Below are 20,347 nucleotides of genomic sequence, written 5' to 3' on the forward strand. Positions count from 1 at the left end.
TTTAGTTTTTTTTTCTTTAGCTCTTTGAAATTTGTTCTTGATCTACTTGTTTCAAGAGCTATCTAATATCATTTACTTTAATGTGCAGGCACAAGGGCTTTTAAGAGATGCTCATTCCTGGCCTTCTGTTGCATTCTATTGTCTCTAGAGAGCACTATGCAACTGGGGAGGCTCTCCTCTGTTGTTTGGGGCAACTGTTGCGCGTGTGCCTGCAGATCAAGCAGGTTTTCCCATCAGAACTCATAGTTCAGTCTAAACCTGTAAAATCTTCCTGGTTACATTGCTCATTTCTTCTGTTTCTTAATGTTTTCTTCATCTCAGACCAGAAAATGGAGGGGCTATGACTGTGGTGTCTCAGACCAGAAAGTGGAGGGGCTTATGTCTGTGGTGTCTCAGACCAGAAAGTGGAGGGGCTTATGTCTGTGGTGTCTCAGACCAGAAAATGGAGGGGCTATGACTGTGGTGTCTCAGAAGGTTCCTTCCAGAATCTGCATATAATCTGCTTTATAGATGTGAACAGTGTATGATTACATACATAAACATTAATAACTGCCCACATTTCCATTATAAATCATAGGAGCATCTTAAAGTGCCCTCCTATCCTTTTCTTTCTTCTTCATTTCTCATTTGTCGGAAGCTTAGATTACAACCTCCATGTTATCCTGTACATACACATATCAACTTGTGGACTCACTTTGCGTTGTCCTTGAATTTACCCCTGGATCTTGAGGGTAGATTTATATTAGCTGAGTTTGATCTCTTTCAGTCTTTTGGGCTTGACCCCTGTGGCCCTTCAAACTGTTTTTCTCTTCTTCTTACTCTAGACATTCATTGTAACCTTCCCACTGCCTGCCCCGCCCCCTTCTTTTTGGATGAGTATATTCTGTCATTCTGAAGGCTGTGACCCAACTAGAACAAAGGTGGTCTCCTGTGTTTGACATTATAAATCACACACACACACACACACACACACACACACACACACATTTTTACATGGAAACCTATGAAATCATCTGTGGACCCATAAGTACACAAGAGAACAATTTACATGAAAGAAAACGTGGTGTCCATCAGTGAACTGTCTTGAACCACTTTAGCTAGAACTGTGGGAAATATTGTTTGTTCTCCCTTCCAGATGAACGCCTTCACCAGCAGCACGCACGTGCGTATTTATTTAACAAATAAGTACAAGAACTGAGAGAAATCCAACTTTGAGAAAAATCGTTTCCTGTGTAGCCTGTGAGCCTCTCACAGTGAGATGCTTTGGAGGAAAGAGGGATTATTTTGGTCTGGGGGAAGCCAACAAAGTCAGTGTCCTGCACTGAGCACTTCCAACCATCTTAGGGTCCTATTATCCTTGGGGTCTCATTGTAAAGCACATACAGAATTGGAAGATAGAGTTGTGAGCATGCTTAGATTGCTGTAGTCTTTTTCACATGAGAAACTTACATACAAAGGAGTTAGCTGTCTTCTTGGGATCCTTCTGCCAACCCCAACCCACTTAAATAACTGTAGCGTTAAAGTTTCTAAGTCAGAAGTTTTCTACTACCTATCATAAAATGATTGCGGTTTAGAGGTTTTAGCCCAAATTCACAGCTGCAGATCAAGTTATACAAGTATCTTATTACATTACAAACTTTGAAATCTTATTAGTGGGTAAATCTACCTCACTGCAGTGCTATACAGTTGAAGAAACAGAGGGTACCATGGTGTTACACAGCAGAGGAAAATTTCAGGCATTGCCAGCTAGCGTCAGGCTCAGTCAAGACATTGGCCATAGCAGAACTGGGTGAATCGAATATGGGGTGTTGTGGAAAAACTCAGATATCTGCTGTATCAGGTAGTTGATTGAATAAATGGAGCAGAGACAAATGCATGGATGTCTGAATACACAAGGAGTGTGTGTGAGCTCAGGCAGGTGTGTAATGTCGTGTGCATGTGTGTGTGCATGTGTGTGTGTGTGAGTGTGTAGGCATAATATTATACTGAGAGGTACCTGACTTTTAAAAGTGGGTGTGGCTGCTGTTTGGCCCCAGGAGAGATTTGATTTTTGAGTATAATGCTGCCTGATGACATTTTTTTAAAAATCAAGATAAAACATAAATATCTGATATGACCAACTGATTGTTCAGCATTAGCTCAACATGGTAGAGTACCGCATAGTCATTCAAAATATGGAGTCGTTCTCTAGTAGTAGATTTGTGATATGGCCACCAGCTGAGAAAGCATGAGAGTCTGGAAGGGCAGACAAATAAAGAGAAAGGAGACCATAGTAACAAAGGATGAAATATTTATTTAAATCTATTCTTGATACATCAAAAGCTGAGTGCATTTATGATAAAGAATTCAAGGAAGAAGTTCTCTTTCCAGGTTCACCACTACGGTTACCAGGTGGTCATGTCTTCTGTTAGTATAATCCAGGTGTTGTGACTGCGATAATTTACAATTTATATCACAGAAAAATAATCTCAGAGTGGGAACTTTAAAATGAGGAGAAAAATATGAGAATCCAGAGTTTTCATACTGTAAATTTGTTATTTTTTTTATCAACATCCTGGAAATACTTTAATCCATATACAATCTTTGGGTTACACAATGCTAGAGGGAAATGTATTCATCTGCATGCAAAGCAATATAGCTTCAGGATATAGCTTTTAAATTGTACATCCCAAGTGACTGGCAGGAGATGTTGTGAAGATGGTTGTGAATGGTGAAATACCTATTTCCTATGAGGGAAAAAAAGAGAATTGTTTAGAATAATTATAGTAACCAGATGATATAACTAATTTATTCTGAAGACATTTCAATGTCATTTAATAAACACTTACCTCTCTCCTTATTAGTAAATTCCTCAACACTTTTACTTGAATTAATTTTCATTTAAGGATGTTATATTAAAAATCTTTCAAAACATGTATTTGTAAATAATTTTTAAAAATAAGATTTATTAATAAATTACATTTTAACTTGATTTCTCTTAGTCCTGTGCCTTTTTCTCTCTTTTCTGTTTTGTTTTGTTCTATTTTAATGTTGGAGACTGAGTCAGGGACCCTACACACTCTAAGCAAGCACTGTACCACTAAGGTATATCCAGGTATACAGCTCTGCTTTTAAATTGAGTAAATAATGCCACTTATAATGGCATTTTTGGGGTGTGTTAAACTTATAGCAATTTTAATGTGACATTAGTATGTTATGACTTAATTCTCCATATTTCATTCATACTGATGTTTTTAGTACTTGGTTTATCATAGACATCCAGTGAATGCTTTGTGAGTAGCTAAGTGGATTGAAACTTCCATAGAAAAGATAATTATGCTTGTATAAGTCATTCATCGCATGTATTATGTAAGAGTCATCCTTATACAGGAACAGCTAATGGCTGTATAACCCTACATTTATGAAATTTATAATAGATTTCAAAATTAACTAAAAAGCACTTACTTGTCAGTGATCTTGGTTTGAATCAGCCAGTTGATGAAGTCCCTGGTGGCAAGATTATCGAGCATGGTGTTCATCTCGTCAGAGAAGGAGCCGTCAGCGTGCCTGCGGCCAAGTTCCTCGGCAATGGCGACTTCTTCTGGGAAGCTAAGGAAAGAAGGCTTGGAGTCAGTGATTCTCTTAGGTAAATGCTTGTGAACTGCTGATCATTGGTGACGTGGGTGAGAATTGTAGAGAATAACGTTTGAGGGGGCTTCACTAAAACCCCTTATACAAGACTGTACAAAGTGGAGACCATTAAAAGCTAGAAGGTTTTGGATCTCTACCCTGAAACCGAAGCTTGGGTAGCTTCGCCTTTTTGAGTAATCCACATTGCCTTAAAGATTTTAGTTAGTTGATAACACATACCTTATTATTTAAACAATTAGTTTTTCCAAAACTCAACACAAATACATCATGCTCTGGAAAGTCACTGACTGCGAAAGCAGCCTTGCAAAATTTAACAGGAAGGGATTAAAATTCCAGCTATCCCCCCCCCCCCAACAAACACACTCATTCCCTACAGTAGAATTCTGGATATTTCTTACACAGTATAGACACCCATGAAGTTGCACCCCTGGGCTTGTAGGCATGATGGGTAGCGCTTACAAGTCAGTCTCCGTCCTAGTTCCCCTCATTTCAATCTTCCCAGCAAGCATGTTTTAACTCCACTTAAAAAATCAGAGTTGAACATAAATTTTCTCCCACTTCATCTCAAATGCAAATCAAAATGGTCACAAGAAGATGAGATGGTTCAGGAGTAATGTGTGATTAAGACCTAAGCAAGCAGCTAAGAAACTTGTTCTCCTTTTTACCAACACTGTGTGGCTATCTCTGTGGTGGCTGAGTACATGGTTAGATGTGGATAATGTTGTTACATGTTTGAATTTTTATTTTCACATGAACACAAGTTAAACGAATATGTAACTTCAAGTCAGAAGTTACATATGACCTTTTATTAAATATTGCAATTTTTAAAAAATTTTCAGTACAGTTTTTCCCGTAGGGATAGTCTTTTTTTGTTGTTGTTGTTTTGGTTTTGTTTGTTTTTTTGTTTTTAACCATCAGATAATCAACCCGAGACTTACTCTCTCCTTCCTCGGCCTTTCACCAGCCAAGCAATGAATTCCTTTGCTGCCTGGCCCTCCAAGTAAGAACTCACATCACTGGTAAAGGTCCCTTCAGCATGCCTCTCAAATTCATCATGACGCTTGGCAACGTTGTTCCTGAAAGAAATGTGGGAGCTGAATTGAAGCTTTGCGTCTTTGCTAGTGGGGTTCTCCCTGATAAGCGGTGGGAACCTTAGGCTCAGGACTGAAAGGCGAGAAGGCTAAGGAGTTTGGGAGGTGAGAGCGGTTATACAATTATTTTGAAGTTCCGTTAATGATCTGGATTGAAACTTTGTGGGGAAAGGCTAATGACATTTTAAAAGACACTAAACCATCCCGTCCTTTCCCAGGGACCAATTTCACCTCCTCTGCTTCCTCATGACGTGATGTTAAAGCTTCATTTACGTTTTACTTGATCTTAGGACAGGAAGGCTGCCCACTCCTCCATGTTGCTCACAGTCAGAGTAGATACTTGTTATTAAATGAACAGCCAGTCAGAGTCAGTTAACTGATTCGAGGGAAAGCAAAGGACTGTCATGAATTATTATGAGAGGACCCATATGATGACGGATTAAAGAAAGTAAATGCTCTAGCGGGAGAGAAGCAGAGTGGGCTCTTAACAGTGGCAAGCGTGTGCGAAGAACCCAGCGGCGGCAGAACCAGCAGCCTGCAGTCCCATGCCCTTTTGGAATTAATCAGACAATAGTTGAGGTTACGGGTCGGTCGCCCTGTGTTAGTTTGTCCACATTGTATCATTTCCACTCTAGAAAAATCAGAACAATCGTTTTCAAGCCTATAAGTTTGTGTTTTCTCACAGTCATGCCTTACCTATAAGTCACTGGCAGGGACGTTGTCAGCCCTCAGATCTGCTCTGACTGGTGGGTATCTTCTTTGCTGCTCTACTCTCCACTCCAAGGATATGTGTGCCCTGTCTCCTTGTCTCAGTCCCCTCTTCCTACCCTTTTCATACCACCCAGATATATCTATGTCCTTTTCCTGATTTTTAGATTTCCTCAGCTACTTGGTATGCATAACTCCCTTTCCCATGTGGGCTATCCTCCAAAGAAATTGTGAAATTCCACCATCTCTGTGAAACTCTTGTGGATAATTTCCTCCAGTAGCCTAGAAGTAGCAAAGCCCCCAACACTCCTCAAACAAAATCCAACATTAAAATGTATGCCTTAGGATGGGTTTGTGTTCCTGTTGGCCGCCTTCTCTCTTTATGCTCAGCAACTAGCTGGGCTGTGATTTTTAAATGCACTTCTTGGATTTTATTTTACAAGAGAATGGATGCATCTGCTTTTCGTACTTTACCAATGATCAGTACAGCTAAGGTATAATCTTAATGGGATCACAGCCATTGACTTGAACCCCTCAATTGCATGTTGTGAATTTTCTCTAACTTTTAGTAAGAATAACATTCTCAACCTAGCAGGTCCTTAAAAACTTAGTTTCCAGTTTAGAAAATTTCTAAGGAAAATGCAGTTTAAGATAATAAAATGTTTTTTGTCACAATTGTGTGTGGATAAGGAATTCTATAGAGCCAAGTCAAGGGGTAACATGCTCAACATCAGAAATATCCAACACGAACAAGCCTGTTGGGTGAGCATGATAACCTAGTGGAGTCCGGAGAATTTCTTAATATGCATTGAAGTTAATATGTATATGAAGTTGTCTACAACAACTTCAGACTCTTTTTTTTTTTTTTTTAGATTTTATTATTATACATAAGTACACTGTAGCTGACTTCAGACAAACCAGAAGAGGGAGTCAGCTCTCATTATGGGTGGTTGTGAGCCACCATATGGTTGCTGGGATTTGAACTTAAGACCTTTGGAAAGGCAGTCAGTGCTCTTACCCGCTGAGCCATCTCACCAGCCCACAACTTCAGACTCTTACCGGTTCCTCTTGGTGTTCATCAACCACTGCACAAAATCCTGGGCACGGCGGGAGTCCAGGTATTTGCTGTAGTCGCTGGTGAATGTGCCCTGTGAATGGCGTTTGTCTTCATTCATCTGATCAGGGTCCTCATGCGGTTCTATCTGGGAAGCTGGGAATGATCTGTGAGTGGAAGTGATGGAGCAGTTTAAATAGTACTGCATGAGCAGGTACTCCAAGTGTAGTACTCCACGAGTACACACTTTACAATTAGGCTTGTTGAGAAGACTCCTCGCTACAAAATAGAAGGTCACATACAGCAGTGAGCTTGCTGTTTCTGCAGTTGCCTTGCAGTGGTTCTCAAACTTTCTAACGCTGTGACCCTGGTTCTCAACCTTTCTAACGCTGTGACCCTGGTTCAACACTGTTCCTCATGTTATGCTGATCCCCAACCATAATGTTATTTCATTGCTACTTCATAACTGTAATTTTGCTACTGTCACAAATCATAACATAAACATCTGATATATGACACCCCCCAAAGGGTCACGACCCACAGGTTGAGAACCAATGCTTAGAAGGCATTGGAACCTGCTCATTGGACTAGCTTCAGTGTATTGGAAAATACTCGTTCTGAAATTTAGCAACAGGTTTCTCAAATGTTTTCTGAAACAGGATGAAAGAATTCTTTTCAAGTAATTAATCTACTCATGATTATGCTAATATGACAAAGGAGAACAGTGACTTGAATATTTTAAAACTTTAAGAATCCCAAATCATGTGTTTGGGCAGCAGATCTATGCCCCCAAATTTGTCTTGCACATACTAAAAAAAAAGCACCTCAATTACTTAGCTATATATACAGTAGCTAAAGATTGGAGAAAGGGACAAAAAACATCATCTGCTAATTTGAAAATTCCTGGTGGGTATTCCTATGTAACTGGTTGGCATGATAAATATACAGGGATATCAATGTAATAACCACAAACGGTATACTAGTTTACTTGTCAAATTAAAATTATTAAGGAGTAGCGAGGCAGTATTTCTCTATTGCCAATGGGAAGAGTGATAACTCCCAGAGCTTTTCTGAAGGGCAAATCAGCAAGGTTTTTTGGTACTAGTTCTGGCTTAAATTCACTCATACCCTTTGACACAATAGTGTCATTGTTAGAAATCTACCCCAGAAAGTATTAAGAAATTTGAGGCAAAATGCATATGGACACACCTCCTGTGTAGCACTCTTCCTGGGTAAAATTTAAAACTTCTTTAAATGCCCAGAAGAGGAGGAGTATGGAAATAAATACTGTATATGATGTGAAAAGCATGTAACTCTTACAAATCAGATACGTAATAATAAAAAGAGCAAATTGATAATATAACTTCAAGAGAAAAATTTATTTCATGGCAATAGAGGCTCAGAGATATTTTATTTGTATGATAGTTTATACAGGTAGTGAGGAGGGACTAGGCAGGAAGGGAGGGGCAAAGAGAGATAATGATATTCCAATCAAAAATGTATTCAAAAATCTTTAAAACCCAGGAAAGTAACACACTAGTTTTATATAATTTGAATTGTTTTCTTTGCACAGTAGATATATGAACACTTAAAAACGTTGAGTATTTTTTAAACATTTTACATCTTATATATGATTTTTTGTAATTAACCAAGAATAATATTTTTAAAGGCATAAAAAGGAACTGGAGTTGAAATAGTTAAAACAAGATACTAAAGATTATCATCTGAAGAATTCAAAGGACCATAGTTTCCCACTGACATGCTTGGAAGCCTATCCACCCCGTTGTTGGTGTATATGTACCCTGATTGGTATCCCAGATCAGCCCACCTTTATCACCATTGTGGGTTCAATACTTCAGACTGTGCAGGGAAGGTATCCCTACAAACCTCTGGGACCCTACTCACCAGTCACAGTTCTCACAGATTTCATTCTAACCACCGGGACAGGCTAGTCAGTACCTGGGGTTCTCCTCTGGGTCTTGAAGGGCATGCTGCCAACTGCTTTGTACCAGCATTATAAGCAATCCAGCCACAATGTAAATGGTCTTCATTTTTTTTTTTCTGCCTGATGGAACACAGAGTGGGGGTGGGTAAGGGAGATGATGGGGGAGCAGGCAGTCCAAATGAGTTCAATTTTGACTAAGTTAATATTACGTGCAGACAAAAGTTATCCTGTCTGTTTTATCCTGCTTATGGCTCCAATGCCACATTAAATTCAAATAGAATATACGCTCCCCCCTCCCCCCCCCATGAATTTTGATAAGGAAAAAATAACACAAAGGATCTGTTCTACTATTAGGCTTTTCATTAATGTAGGACACTTCTGCTAATGTTTAGAAGGCTCATTTCCAGACTTGAAATAAAAGTGTCCACAATAAACATTTAAAATACCCTCTGTAGATGATATGCTGCATATGGTTAGCCTGAGTGGCACCTTATCCGTAACACCACCCCTTCACTATCAGTCTGGCTTTCAATTAATCGTCCTTCACTTCCAAGCATTTACATTATACTGCATTTCAACCATCTTAAAGCCGCCTCGGGCTACAACTTGGCATACCAGCTGTCGGTTCAGATGTATTATTCATTTATATTTTAAATAGTGTAACTTGGTCTAGACTTTGTAATTATAAAGCGGCCAGCAGATTTGAGGTATTTTAGGGTGCTTTGACCTGTTCTAAATTAAAGGAAAAAAAAATCATTTTAAAGACAAGCAATTTGCAATAAGAACTAATGCTCCTGGCAACTTGAACAATCACAACTAAGAAATTAAAGATTAGTATCCTAGGGAAAATTAGTGCTTGCTTTTGAAGTCCCAAAGTCCCTTGGTTGTCTGGTAATTATACTCAGTCTAGGAAATGACATTTCCTAGTAATGACACTGTGGGTCTGTCTGCAGCATACACCTGGTTTCTTGTCTGTTTGACAAAAACAGTTGACCTGTGAAACCATAAGATACCAGGGGTGTGGAGATGAGGAAGTGGGTCTACGTGAATGTGGGCCAGGGTGCCTCCGTGAGCTCTTCTGTTTTCTGAGTTGAAATCTTGAGTTCACAGAGTGTTACAGGCTTCTTTCTGCAACCTCCCAACTCTAATGTTTTATTTTTGAGAAATGGGAATTTCAGCCCAAGTTTCATTATGTTTCTCCATAAATAAATGAAATGAGTATTTTTAGCAAATGACATTTGGTTTGGAATAAGGATTTTTACAAATATTATCATTTTTAAAACATCAATCTTTTCTTTAACATCTCAGCCATATTTACTATCTGTCTTTAGCAGTAGAATAGAGACTGCCATACCTGGAGTGGTAGCTTTCTGAAATAATAAGTACTTATTGATGAAATGGTCAATCAGACAAAATAGCATAATAGAAATATTGCTTTCATTAGTCTTGATGATCAACATTACATGGCTACTTTGACATGTCTTTGTACCTTTCAATGGTAATGTGTTATTATAATTTTGAAGAGTTAAAGCAAGTGTTTCCTTTTAGGACCAGAATGCTATTGGAAAGCCTCTTGCAAAAGACTGAACAATGCCAACTCAGTCCTAAATAAACCCTTCAACACAAAGTCCCTGAAGGTTCTCAGATGGCCCTGGTCATGTTTATAAAGGGTAAATTTTGAACGGACAGTACAATGAGAACATACGTCTTCTAGTGCAACCTCTTGATATAACTCACTTTCCTTTATCCACTTTTTGAAAGTTAAGAAACTTCTGAGAAATAAAATAATCAACCCATTGATTTAATACTATTGTTTAGAATGAAATATTTTATGTTAGCATCAACATTGTATCCAGTAAGGACTTTGCACTCACTTCTCTCCTCTTTCGGCTAGTGTAAAGAAAGAGAATGATGTTTTTGAAAAAAGGAAAAAGAAAAATACCACAACTTTCCAATCAAAATTAAAATTAGGATACAGGCACAGTATTACTCCCTGTTTGGAAAGTCTTAGAAAAAGAATCTTAGATTTAGGAAAGAAGAGATTGTTTTATTTTCTTAAGATACATTGGTGTTGTAGGGTACATAAGCACTTTCTGCTTCCTTATCTCCCTTCATAGTGAGTCCTGAGATAAGTGGTTCTCAACCTTCCTAAAACTGTTACCCTTTAATATAGTCCCACGTGTTGTGGTGACTCTAACCATACAGTTATTTTCAATGCCACGTCATAACTGTAATTTCACTACTGTGATGAATCATAATGTAAATATCTAATATGCAATACTTGTGAAGGGGTTGTTTGACCCCCAGAGGGGTCATGACCCCCAGATTGAGAAATAACTGCCCTAGGATTCATTGAAACGCACTATGCCTGATGGTTGACTCCATTGCTGGCATTTGTGAATTGGAGCTTTTTCCTTACGAAGTTAAGAAAGTACTTCAGACTATCTGGTTGGTCTTTCTAAAGAGATGCATAGAATCTCATTTGGGATGTAGCTACTTTAGATCTTATTTACAACTATTATATGGTAAATAACTGTTATTTTATAACTCATATGAAGAAATTTCCAGTTATTGATGGTGCTTGTTTCCTGCTTCAAAGATGATAGCTTTAATTTACAAAGGGCCTTGATTCCTCGAAACATTTATTAGAAATCTGGATAGTTGAGAGATGAGACTGAATACAAGAGCTTAAAAAAAAGCTTTTAATTCATAAAGAAAACTGCTGTTATAGTCTTGGTAATGGACACATTTTCTTGTGAAATTAAAAAGCCCCTTCTGTTCAAAGTAGTACGCGTATCTTTCAAGTCAAAGCAAAAATATTTATTTTTCAGAGCATTTACTTATTTGAACATACTGTTCACATTGTAACACATGCACTGGTCTGAATCTTTGTTTTTCTTTCTATTTTCTAAGTGCATTATATTATTTCTCTAAGTAGTTTACTAATTCATTATGATAAAGTAGGTATAAATCTCGTCAATAACGCTTTGATCTAAACTGTGCTCTTCATAGTCCTATCAATAAAGTAAAAGATGAAAAAACAACATTTTAATTCATGGTACTTAAACATAGTTCACTGACCAACATCCTCCAGACAGCCCCGGTCGTACAGAGTGCCTCTTACCTTGTGAGACTGAGCTGCGAACAGGTGTAGACAGAGGGAGTCCCCTTGGGAACTTTGAGTGTGTCCTGTGCTCAAGCTCTGCCCTTCTGCACCAGGGTGCTGTGCTTTTATATGCTCTCCAGGCTGTTTAGCCTTGCAGATATTACGCTGACAATATAAATTTCTCATCTGTAAATAATGGGGTTTTGTTCAAATGATTTCACTCGCCCACTCACTTTGCTCATCTGCTTACCAGGTTGAGACCGCAGAGGCCCGGAAACATTTTATTTACTCTTCTGTCTTTCTGTTTGGGAATGGAAAGGGCAGTTTGGAAATCCACCCTTCAATCTCAGTCAGGCGCGAAAAACTGCTAAAGATCTCTCAAGTGAATTTTGACGTCAAATGAGCCTAGTCTCATTTGAGGGTCTTATCCCTTGATTTGATATTTGGCCATATCCTGAGTTCCTGAATAACTGATAGATCATTCATCTAGGCAAACAAATCACTCACCCAGTACACACATATCAATAACACACTCATTCACATTGTATGGAATAAATTCATATTCTCTTTGTGGAGAGATTTTAAACATCAATTAAAATGTAATGTGCACCATGTTAATGAGACACAGAAGGCAAAATGAGAATACACAACATCACTGATGCTGATAGCAAAGGGTCTATTATTTCATTTTTCATCTTAAAATGAAATAAAAATGATTTAAATCTAATTTTACTGAGAAGGGGTGGGGCATTAGAATACAAAGAAAGATACAGGAGGCAAACTATTGAGATGAGATGCATGCTGTTGCTTTCTGTAACTTCCAGCACGTATATAGGTCCTTACTAATTATAGTATATACCAGATACAATTCTAGCCATTTCAACAGAAGGAAATATAAGATGGGAAATAACCGGGATGTATGAACAGACAGCATGAAACTCCAGTGATCATAAGTATGCTTTCTTCCCTGCTATCATCAGTAAGCTAGGGGACCTTGGCCAAGCCACACATTCTTTGGGATTCTATTGCTGATCTGTGAAGAGAGCAGTGGTGAAGCAATTGTTTAAAATGAAACTCTTATTCTATATGACAAGACCACAGCGTTTCCCACCTAAAACTGGGTGTCCAAATGTGTCGACTCCATGGTATAACTGATAACTGCCATGGAAATAGACCATTGGAACAACTGGAGGTGTACTCTGAATGAACTTAATTCTTCAGAATGTGCATTAAACTCACTGGTGGATGTGGAGCTACATTAAGAAATAGGCACCATTTTCCATGTCAGTTGGGAGACCTTACTGAGGGGGTTTTGTGCTAATTGTCATCGATGATATAAAGCCCTGGTCCCTAGAGTTAGGTCCAAGGACCAGCATACATGAGATCCTATTAAAAACAGAAAACTTCATGCCTCAGATCTGATCTACCTGCATTTTATCAAGGCTCCCAGGAAATCTATTAGCAGGTTAAGCTGAAATCACAGCTGTATAAATTATCAAGTTCACTTTCTCATCGGTGCTGCTGGTGTCTTGAGCCAAGGACAGCTCTTGGCAGAGCCAGCAGATGGGGTGAAAGAGCAGAGAAAGGTGTCCCGCTCCAAGTCTGGCAGAACTAACTCAATTGCACCGATTAAGCTTGCAAGTGTGGACCAGCTTAGCACAGGACTAGATTGCTCTTTATGACTGCAAGTGTCAGGAGTGTAACAGCCACACCTTTATCAAATGTTTTGTCACCTTCTGTCCCTTTTATCCTGTCTCCATTTTCCTTTCCTTTTCTCATCTCCCATTTTCACCCACCCTTCTCCCTTTTCTGATACTACCAGTGTGTGAAGCATTCCTAAGCAGAGGGTTCTGCAGAGGATGTTTAAGATGTCCAAAAGTTTAAAAAAAAAAAAAAAAGATGTCCAAAAGCCGTAAAATAGCACCAGAGTCTTGGTAAAACTTTCTCTCAGTGGCTCTTCTCTTTTTTCTCCTCCTGACTTGTCTTCTGCTATGTTAGAAGTAACCATCCCCTCTTTTTCTTTCAGAAAATAGTTCTATAACTCTCCCTCCACCCTACTAATTCTGGCTCTTAGAGAAAGGGACACTATGGAGATAAGCCTTATATTAATCCTGAAGCATTCTGTATAGTACCCTTCTCTTCCTCCACGTACTAGAAGGGACAAATAAGCTTCTTAATAGACATTGTGTTAAGAGACAATATGGGTGCTAAGATAAGCTTGAAATTCAGTTTGAGTGTAGAGATTCAATATTAACTTTATCGCCAGCCTCTTCTTGGCCTTCATTTCTCATCAATGCAGTTATTCAATTATTTACATGCGAGGCAGGGGTAGTGGTAGGCATGTATGTAAAAGATGGATATTAAAAAGTTCAGCTTGAAGCAGAAGAGTTGTGTGTTTGGCAAGGAGGTTCCCTAGATGTGTTCTACTGGAGGCGGTATGGAGGGCCTTGGTTTTCAGTCGTATTATATAATGGTAGATATGATTTATCTTCCTGAAAGGTCGATTTTACTGACCTGTAATAAAGTAATGGTTATATTACAAATTATAGTAAAATGTTTTTGCTCTAGTGTTTAAGGTAAAAGAAGGTACATAATCAGCAAAATGTTATTGTTCTTCCTGAGGCTTAAGATGGAGGACGCCTTCTATGTGTTGTCAACCCAGACAGTTACACAGGCCCACGGGCTTCGAGCACTCAATGGTTGCTTTAATCCTTCTGTCTCACTATCTTGAAATTCTTACAAGGTTCCACATTTTCATTTGCAAAGATTATATAGCTGGTCCTGCAGAGGACTTCACTCTGGCCTGATATCATGTAGGGTGTGAGGTTGGTGTACATTGATTTCTGACAACTCTAGAGGATATTGAGACTGAAGTGTCTGGGAATGGTTCATACTCTATCCTGGCACAAGTGTACAAGAGGAAGGGTTATAATGTATTGTTCAAAGAATACAGTATGTCACGACCCTTTTGGAGGACACTTTTTTAATGTTCATAAAGTTATCAAAGACCTGGCCCAGAAAAATTCAAGTATCATTTTGAAATTTAATTGCACAACTAATTCTCCATATATTTGTGATGAGGTAGTGATAGCTCTATGGCAGCGATTTGCATAATTATAACATGTTAGCAATAATCTGAGGGGGCCATCCACATAGCACTGTTTACACACAACGCAGACAGACTTATTTATCAATATAGAAAGACTTCAAGATAGGTTGTTAATTGAAAAAGACAGAAGCATTGAGTAATCATATATCAGCCCACTTTTGTGTGTTAGAAGGAGAATAAATACATATTTACTCACAACTGCATTAAACTTGGAAGGACACATGAGCCACTGACAAAAGCTTGCTTAACTCTAGAACACAGCGTGGAGCCCTGCAGTAGTCAATGGTAGGGTAGAAAGAAGTCTCAACACACATCTGGTTTTATTTTCTGGCTGTTTGGTTCAGATTGTTATACAAAACAACAACAAGTTTCAACTTAAACACTGAATAGTACAACCACCGTACTAAGAGAAAGGCTTGTCCAAAGGATTTTTATTTATCTCAGTTATGAATGAGAGGAAGTTGAAATACCATTGGCAAGAGGAACAACTGATAAGTCCTAACATAGAATTATACATATAATTGAATACTATTCAAAAACAAGACACCAAGAATTAATACCCACAGTGATGCAGATGAATTATACAAAAATGTGTGTCTCAAAAGAGGCTGGGAGCTGGAGAGATGGCTCAGCCGATAAAGTCTAGGCTCACAATAAAAAATATAAAAGAGGCTGGACACACAAGAGTAAGTGCCATCCTGTGTGCATCCAGATGTGTGAGTTCAAAGACAGATGAGACCGAGGCTTTTACATGGGCCCAAACTGTGGCTGTCTCTTGGTTGAGGCCAGAAGAAATTGCCTTGGATAGAACTTTCTAGTAAGAAAAAAAAAAAAACCCTTTATTGCAATAATTGTCGAAAGAAGCAAAACAAAACAGATTATTTCAGCTATGTAAGCTGCATATTTACATACCTACCTACACATGTATATACCTGCCCCTGTCCACACACACACATATATGATATAAAAGTGTGTGAGGGTTAAGTGGAAGAATAGATAGCACCACAGGCAATACTGGTAGTTTTCAGATCACTGGTGCATTATGTGGATCTGCTTGCATGCCGTGTGTATAATTTTTTCATAGCAAACAGTAAAATGAAAACTATGATAGACCCGTGTTAGGACTGACATGTTAGTAGCAATTCACCAATTGTTCTGGAAATCAAGAGTGTGCCCTCTCAGTTGGTGAGTAGAAGGGGGGTGAAATATGTGATGTCCAGAGGCACAGGATAGCATGGGTTACAATGGGTTACAATATTCTTCTTCATAAGAAGGTTTTGTCACAGTGGGTGGAAACCTTCAAAAGAGTTAAAAAAGAAAAAGAAAAGGAAACTTAATAAATTAATGTATGAAGCTTGAGGGAACTGTTTATGTCAACTGGCTTAGTTTTGGCTTTGAAGATTAAAAAAAAAAAAAGGTTGAACGAGTGTCATACAAAAACAATGAGAAAACTTTAAATCAGTTCGTAGAATGTAATGATCGGATGCCTTTCATGTGCTCAAGGGCGACTTGATGGCCTAAGGGATGCAGGGATGGCAAAGGAAGAGCTTCCGGGGGTTTCTAAGAGAGCAGAGGATGTGAGAAATACCTTTCATGAGAGATATTTAAGAATCAGTTCGTGACCATCCATCTGGAAAGATCTGGAGGATGGCTGTGGAGGAGGGAGGCTCCCTAATAAGACGGATGGACAGTTTTCTTGCCCTGAGGCTCTGAGACCTTGTAGACAACTTACTTACGAGTCTGTGCAGGGGACCGTGTGGCATCATGGCTTAACAGTCGTTGATTTTATCTTTTGTAAGATCCCTAGTATAATGAGATGTTTAAAATTGTTCTAAGTTTCAGTTGTTATTTTTATTCTTAAAGCGAACAAAAAAGAGAAAGAAAACAAAATCACATTTGTACAAAAGAATCTTATCTCATAATGTATAAGCAGAATATATATTTATGTGTATAAATACATATATATCATTGAATACATGTGCTATGCTACTATTTTTTGCATATTGTAGCTATAAAAAACCAAACCATATGTCATTACATTTATCCAACCTCTTGCTCATCTGGAAAGATTTTTTTTTTCCTTCAAGCTTCTAAGAGGCTTTAATGTGAACCAATTAAAACATTGTCGTTTTCAAAGTCTTCTCAGAAAGGAAGTAACTTCAGCCATTAGAAAATGTAACATTTGAGATCTGAATACTAAAAATACAGAAATGTAAAATGAAGTCATCAACACCGTTGTCTATTCATTGCGCTTTGTAATCAGCTTTGCCCCCGCCTGGGACTTGCTTAGCATCGCCAAGTCACATGTAATCAGATGGATTGTGAAGATAGGCCCAGCTTTCTGGTGCCACTGGAGTGATAAAATTATGGAAGATGTTGTGTAAAGCCATACAGCCTATTGCCTGGTTTTAAATAGAATCCTGTTTATTTTAGTTCAATTATCATTTAATGTTTTTTTTTTCCCTTCAAACCTAGAGAACGATTTTGTATGTTTTCACTTTGTAATGGACTACTGAAGTCATTTGTTCTGTGGTCAAGGACGTGTCTGGGGCTGAAGGTCTGTAGTCCTGGCCACCCCTTGTTGAAAGATCCCTAGGGAGATCCCTCCTTTGCTGCTGTGCTGCAGGGAACAACTAGACTTACCTCTCACCCATTTCAGTAAGAATCCCTCTCCATTTTAATCAACATCTTTTCTTGTTGAGGGATCACAATAAAATATGAACTCTCGACTTCTCCTGAAGTTGAAGAGAAACTCTTGCTTTCTCTCATTTTCCTGATCTGTAAGCATCCACATCTTTTACCATAAGCCAGTAAACAAGGAATCAATGACCATGACTGTTGAAACTCTTTCTAGATCTCTTTGCCATAACTTCTAGGCATAAAGCATGAATCACAAAAAAAAAATGCTGGCCTGAATACCTGAATTATGGTTTCGACTTATCAGTTTGCTTCTAACGTATTATGGTCTTCAGGAGTGCATCATATAGCACAGTTGACATTGATGAAAATGATTAAATAAAAATGATAAATTCAATAGTACATTTGAGTGAATATCTTGGTCCAAAATATGATAACCATTTAGTGGCTAGTCTACAAAACCATGGCAGCAGATTCATTGGACTTATTTTTGCTTTTTTACTTGACACTCAAATGTGGGCCAGGTATTTTAAAGGCAACAGTTTGAACGGAATGGAACATTGTTCCGTTGATTAAGACCAGGATTTTCCTTCACTTCATGAATGAGAAGCAAATCCCTGAGAATAGAAATAGCTATCATTTTTTTTCCTATGTAGCCCTTAAGCCCCTCAGGATCAGATCTAGGTCTCAACACACTCACAGATGTCAGATAACCAAGTGTAAGATTTGAAAATGTTAAACAATGGCAACTGGGGTGTGTGATCAGGTGTTTCTGTGTGGACTCAGAGAACGGACCATTGCTGCTTTCAGCATACTGCCATCTCTCCAAGAAAATAAACTCAAACTCATCCACAGTCTCCCTCTTGTCCCCTTTCCTAGGCCTTGACAGTCTATATTTATATGTTAGATTATGCTATGTACCTCATACTACTAGAACCACTCTCATGTAGCCTGTAATGTCTAACATCTTTTGCTTAGCATAATACCTTTAAAGTTCGTCCATATTGCAGCAGGTACCAGTAATTCATTTTTATATGGCTGAATAATACACCGGTGTATGTACAATTCAGTGTTTTGGTTGTTCATTTCTCATATGATGGGCATTTGGACTGTTTCCCCTTTTAAACCACTGTGAATAATGCCATTTTCAATGTTTGTGAATAAGATCTGGTATGGATATACCTTTAATTATTTTGTGCAGAATTTTTAGGATATGTTGTTGTTGTTATTATTATTATTATTATTATTATTATTATTATTATTATTATTATTATTATTATTATTTTGGTTTTTCAAGACAGGGTTTCTCTGTGTAGTCCTGGCTGTCCTGGAACTCACTCTGTAGACCAGGCTGGCCTTGAATTCAGAAATCCACCTGCCTCTGCCTCCCAAGTATTGGGATTAAAGGCGGTGCCACCACTGCCCAGCAATGTCAATATTTCTGAGAAACTTCCAGTTCATTTCCCAAGTGACAATGAAGGTTTCATTTTTTAGGTACCTGTGTCACAAGGTTTAGTATATCACTTGATTGATATGTTGTTGTTGTTGCCTTCAGCAGCTAAAGATTTCACAGAGGGTGTGAGAAGCACCTAGGACTGGAAACCCAGCTTCCAGAGTCTAGACTGAAGACAGGGACAGTCAGGGGTAGAATGAGGATTATTCTTTGGAGGAGTAATCAGGGATCTGGAAGAGCAGAACACAGGGATTTGAGAAGTGAGTTCCTAACAGCTGCAAGGCTTGTATAAAACATAGACCTGGGATGAAAGGAAAGTGGCTTAATTTTGTGAGTTTCTTCTTTGCTTTAATAGAGGTACTGTTAGAGGAAGTAAACCTTAAATCATAACTTTATTGTAAAGAAAAGTGGATTTTTGTTGGTGGTGATGGTTTTTTGTTGTTGTTTCTTTGTTTGTTTGTTTGTTTGTTTTTCCTGGCAAGAAGAATAGATCAAAATAGGTATCTCCAAACCATTAGAGTGCCTGCTACCCAGGAGCTGTGCGGAATGCCCCTTTTTCTACAGAAGGCACTCTGCTGCAATGTTTATAGGGATGACATGGAAGTTTTTGTGGATTATTTATACTAAAAAAAAAACCCAGGCTTATTAAAAATTATTTGGGTGAAAATGTCATAGCAACACTACCCCTTTTAAATGACCAGAGCAGTGGTGTTTACTACTCTAACCAACCCCTCTGCTGTCTGCCAGCTCACATCATTCCAAAATAAAGACTCGTATCCAGTAGACAGTTTTTCACTTCCTTCCCTCCCAGCTCTTTGACAACCACCAAACTGAATTCTGCCCTTTTGGATTTGCCTATCCTGGACATTCTGTGTATGTGGAATATAAAATAGCCTTTTATTTGGCTTCTTTCATTTAGTATTGTGTAGCTACTCATTCATATTATGATATGTGAAAGTTTTATGCTTAAATAGTATTCTCTATATACATACACACATACATACACTAAATATATGTGACATATACATATATACCTTACGTATATGTATATGTATATGTATATGTATGTGTATGTGTATGTGTATGTGTATGTGTATGTGTATGTGTATGTGTATGTGTATGTGTATGTGTATGTGTATGTATATGTATATGTATATGTATATGTATATGTATATGTATATGTATATGTATATGTATATGTATATGTATATGTATATCAGTCTGTTCAGCCCTTCACCACTGACTGATAGACCTTTGGGCTGCTTACATCTATTAGCTATTACAGAAAGCACTGCAGTACCCATAACCAGGGGGTGCTTAATTGGAATTTTTATTTGTACTTTTCTAACAGCTAAGTTTATTGAGGGGAAATGTTCATTCAAGACCATTTTCAATTTAAAAATTATGTTCATTTTTTGTTATTGAATTGCAATACAGCTATAAAATGCATGAATATATAAAATTACATAGACACATATATATGTATATAATAAATATTCAGATATTTTCCAAAAATAGATATTTTTTGGTAAAATTATATACTTTTAAAAAGCTACACTTGTTCACCATACTTTCATAGGTTTTATGACTTTATATATTTTGGGGGAACTATGA

The 20,347-nt window shown here is 38.0% G+C and overlaps 1 protein-coding gene across 1 annotated transcript; it reads right to left on the reverse strand.

The window, feature by feature from the left end:
* Positions 1-2,273: 2,273 nt before the first annotated feature.
* Positions 2,274-11,634, reverse strand: Gcg (glucagon). Its single transcript, XM_021194814.1, has 6 exons — positions 11,553-11,634; positions 8,443-8,548; positions 6,489-6,650; positions 4,569-4,706; positions 3,445-3,588; positions 2,274-2,726 (listed from the first exon to the last, which is right to left on the reverse strand). Exons 2-6 carry the CDS (start codon positions 8,532-8,534, stop codon positions 2,720-2,722), a joined length of 543 nt encoding a protein of 180 aa, XP_021050473.1. The 5' UTR covers positions 8,535-8,548; positions 11,553-11,634; the 3' UTR covers positions 2,274-2,719.
* Between the last annotated feature and the right edge of the window lie 8,713 nt (positions 11,635-20,347).

The sequence above is a fragment of the Mus pahari genome, chromosome 3, assembly GCF_900095145.1.
Source record: "Mus pahari chromosome 3, PAHARI_EIJ_v1.1, whole genome shotgun sequence".
In the NCBI taxonomy this organism is placed as follows: domain Eukaryota; kingdom Metazoa; phylum Chordata; class Mammalia; order Rodentia; family Muridae; genus Mus; species Mus pahari.

Excerpts from the sequence above, each read along its gene's own strand:
- Gcg (XM_021194814.1), bottom strand. The coding sequence starts at position 8,534 with ATGAAGACCATTTACATTGTGGCTGGATTGCTTATAATGCTGGTACAA. Across the intron at positions 6,651-8,442 it reads GACCCAGAGGAGAACCCCAG|ATCATTCCCAGCTTCCCAGA; the intron begins GTACTGACTAGC and ends TTCCACTCACAG. Across the intron at positions 4,707-6,488 it reads ATGAACACCAAGAGGAACCG|GAACAACGTTGCCAAGCGTC; the intron begins GTAAGAGTCTGA and ends CATTTCTTTCAG.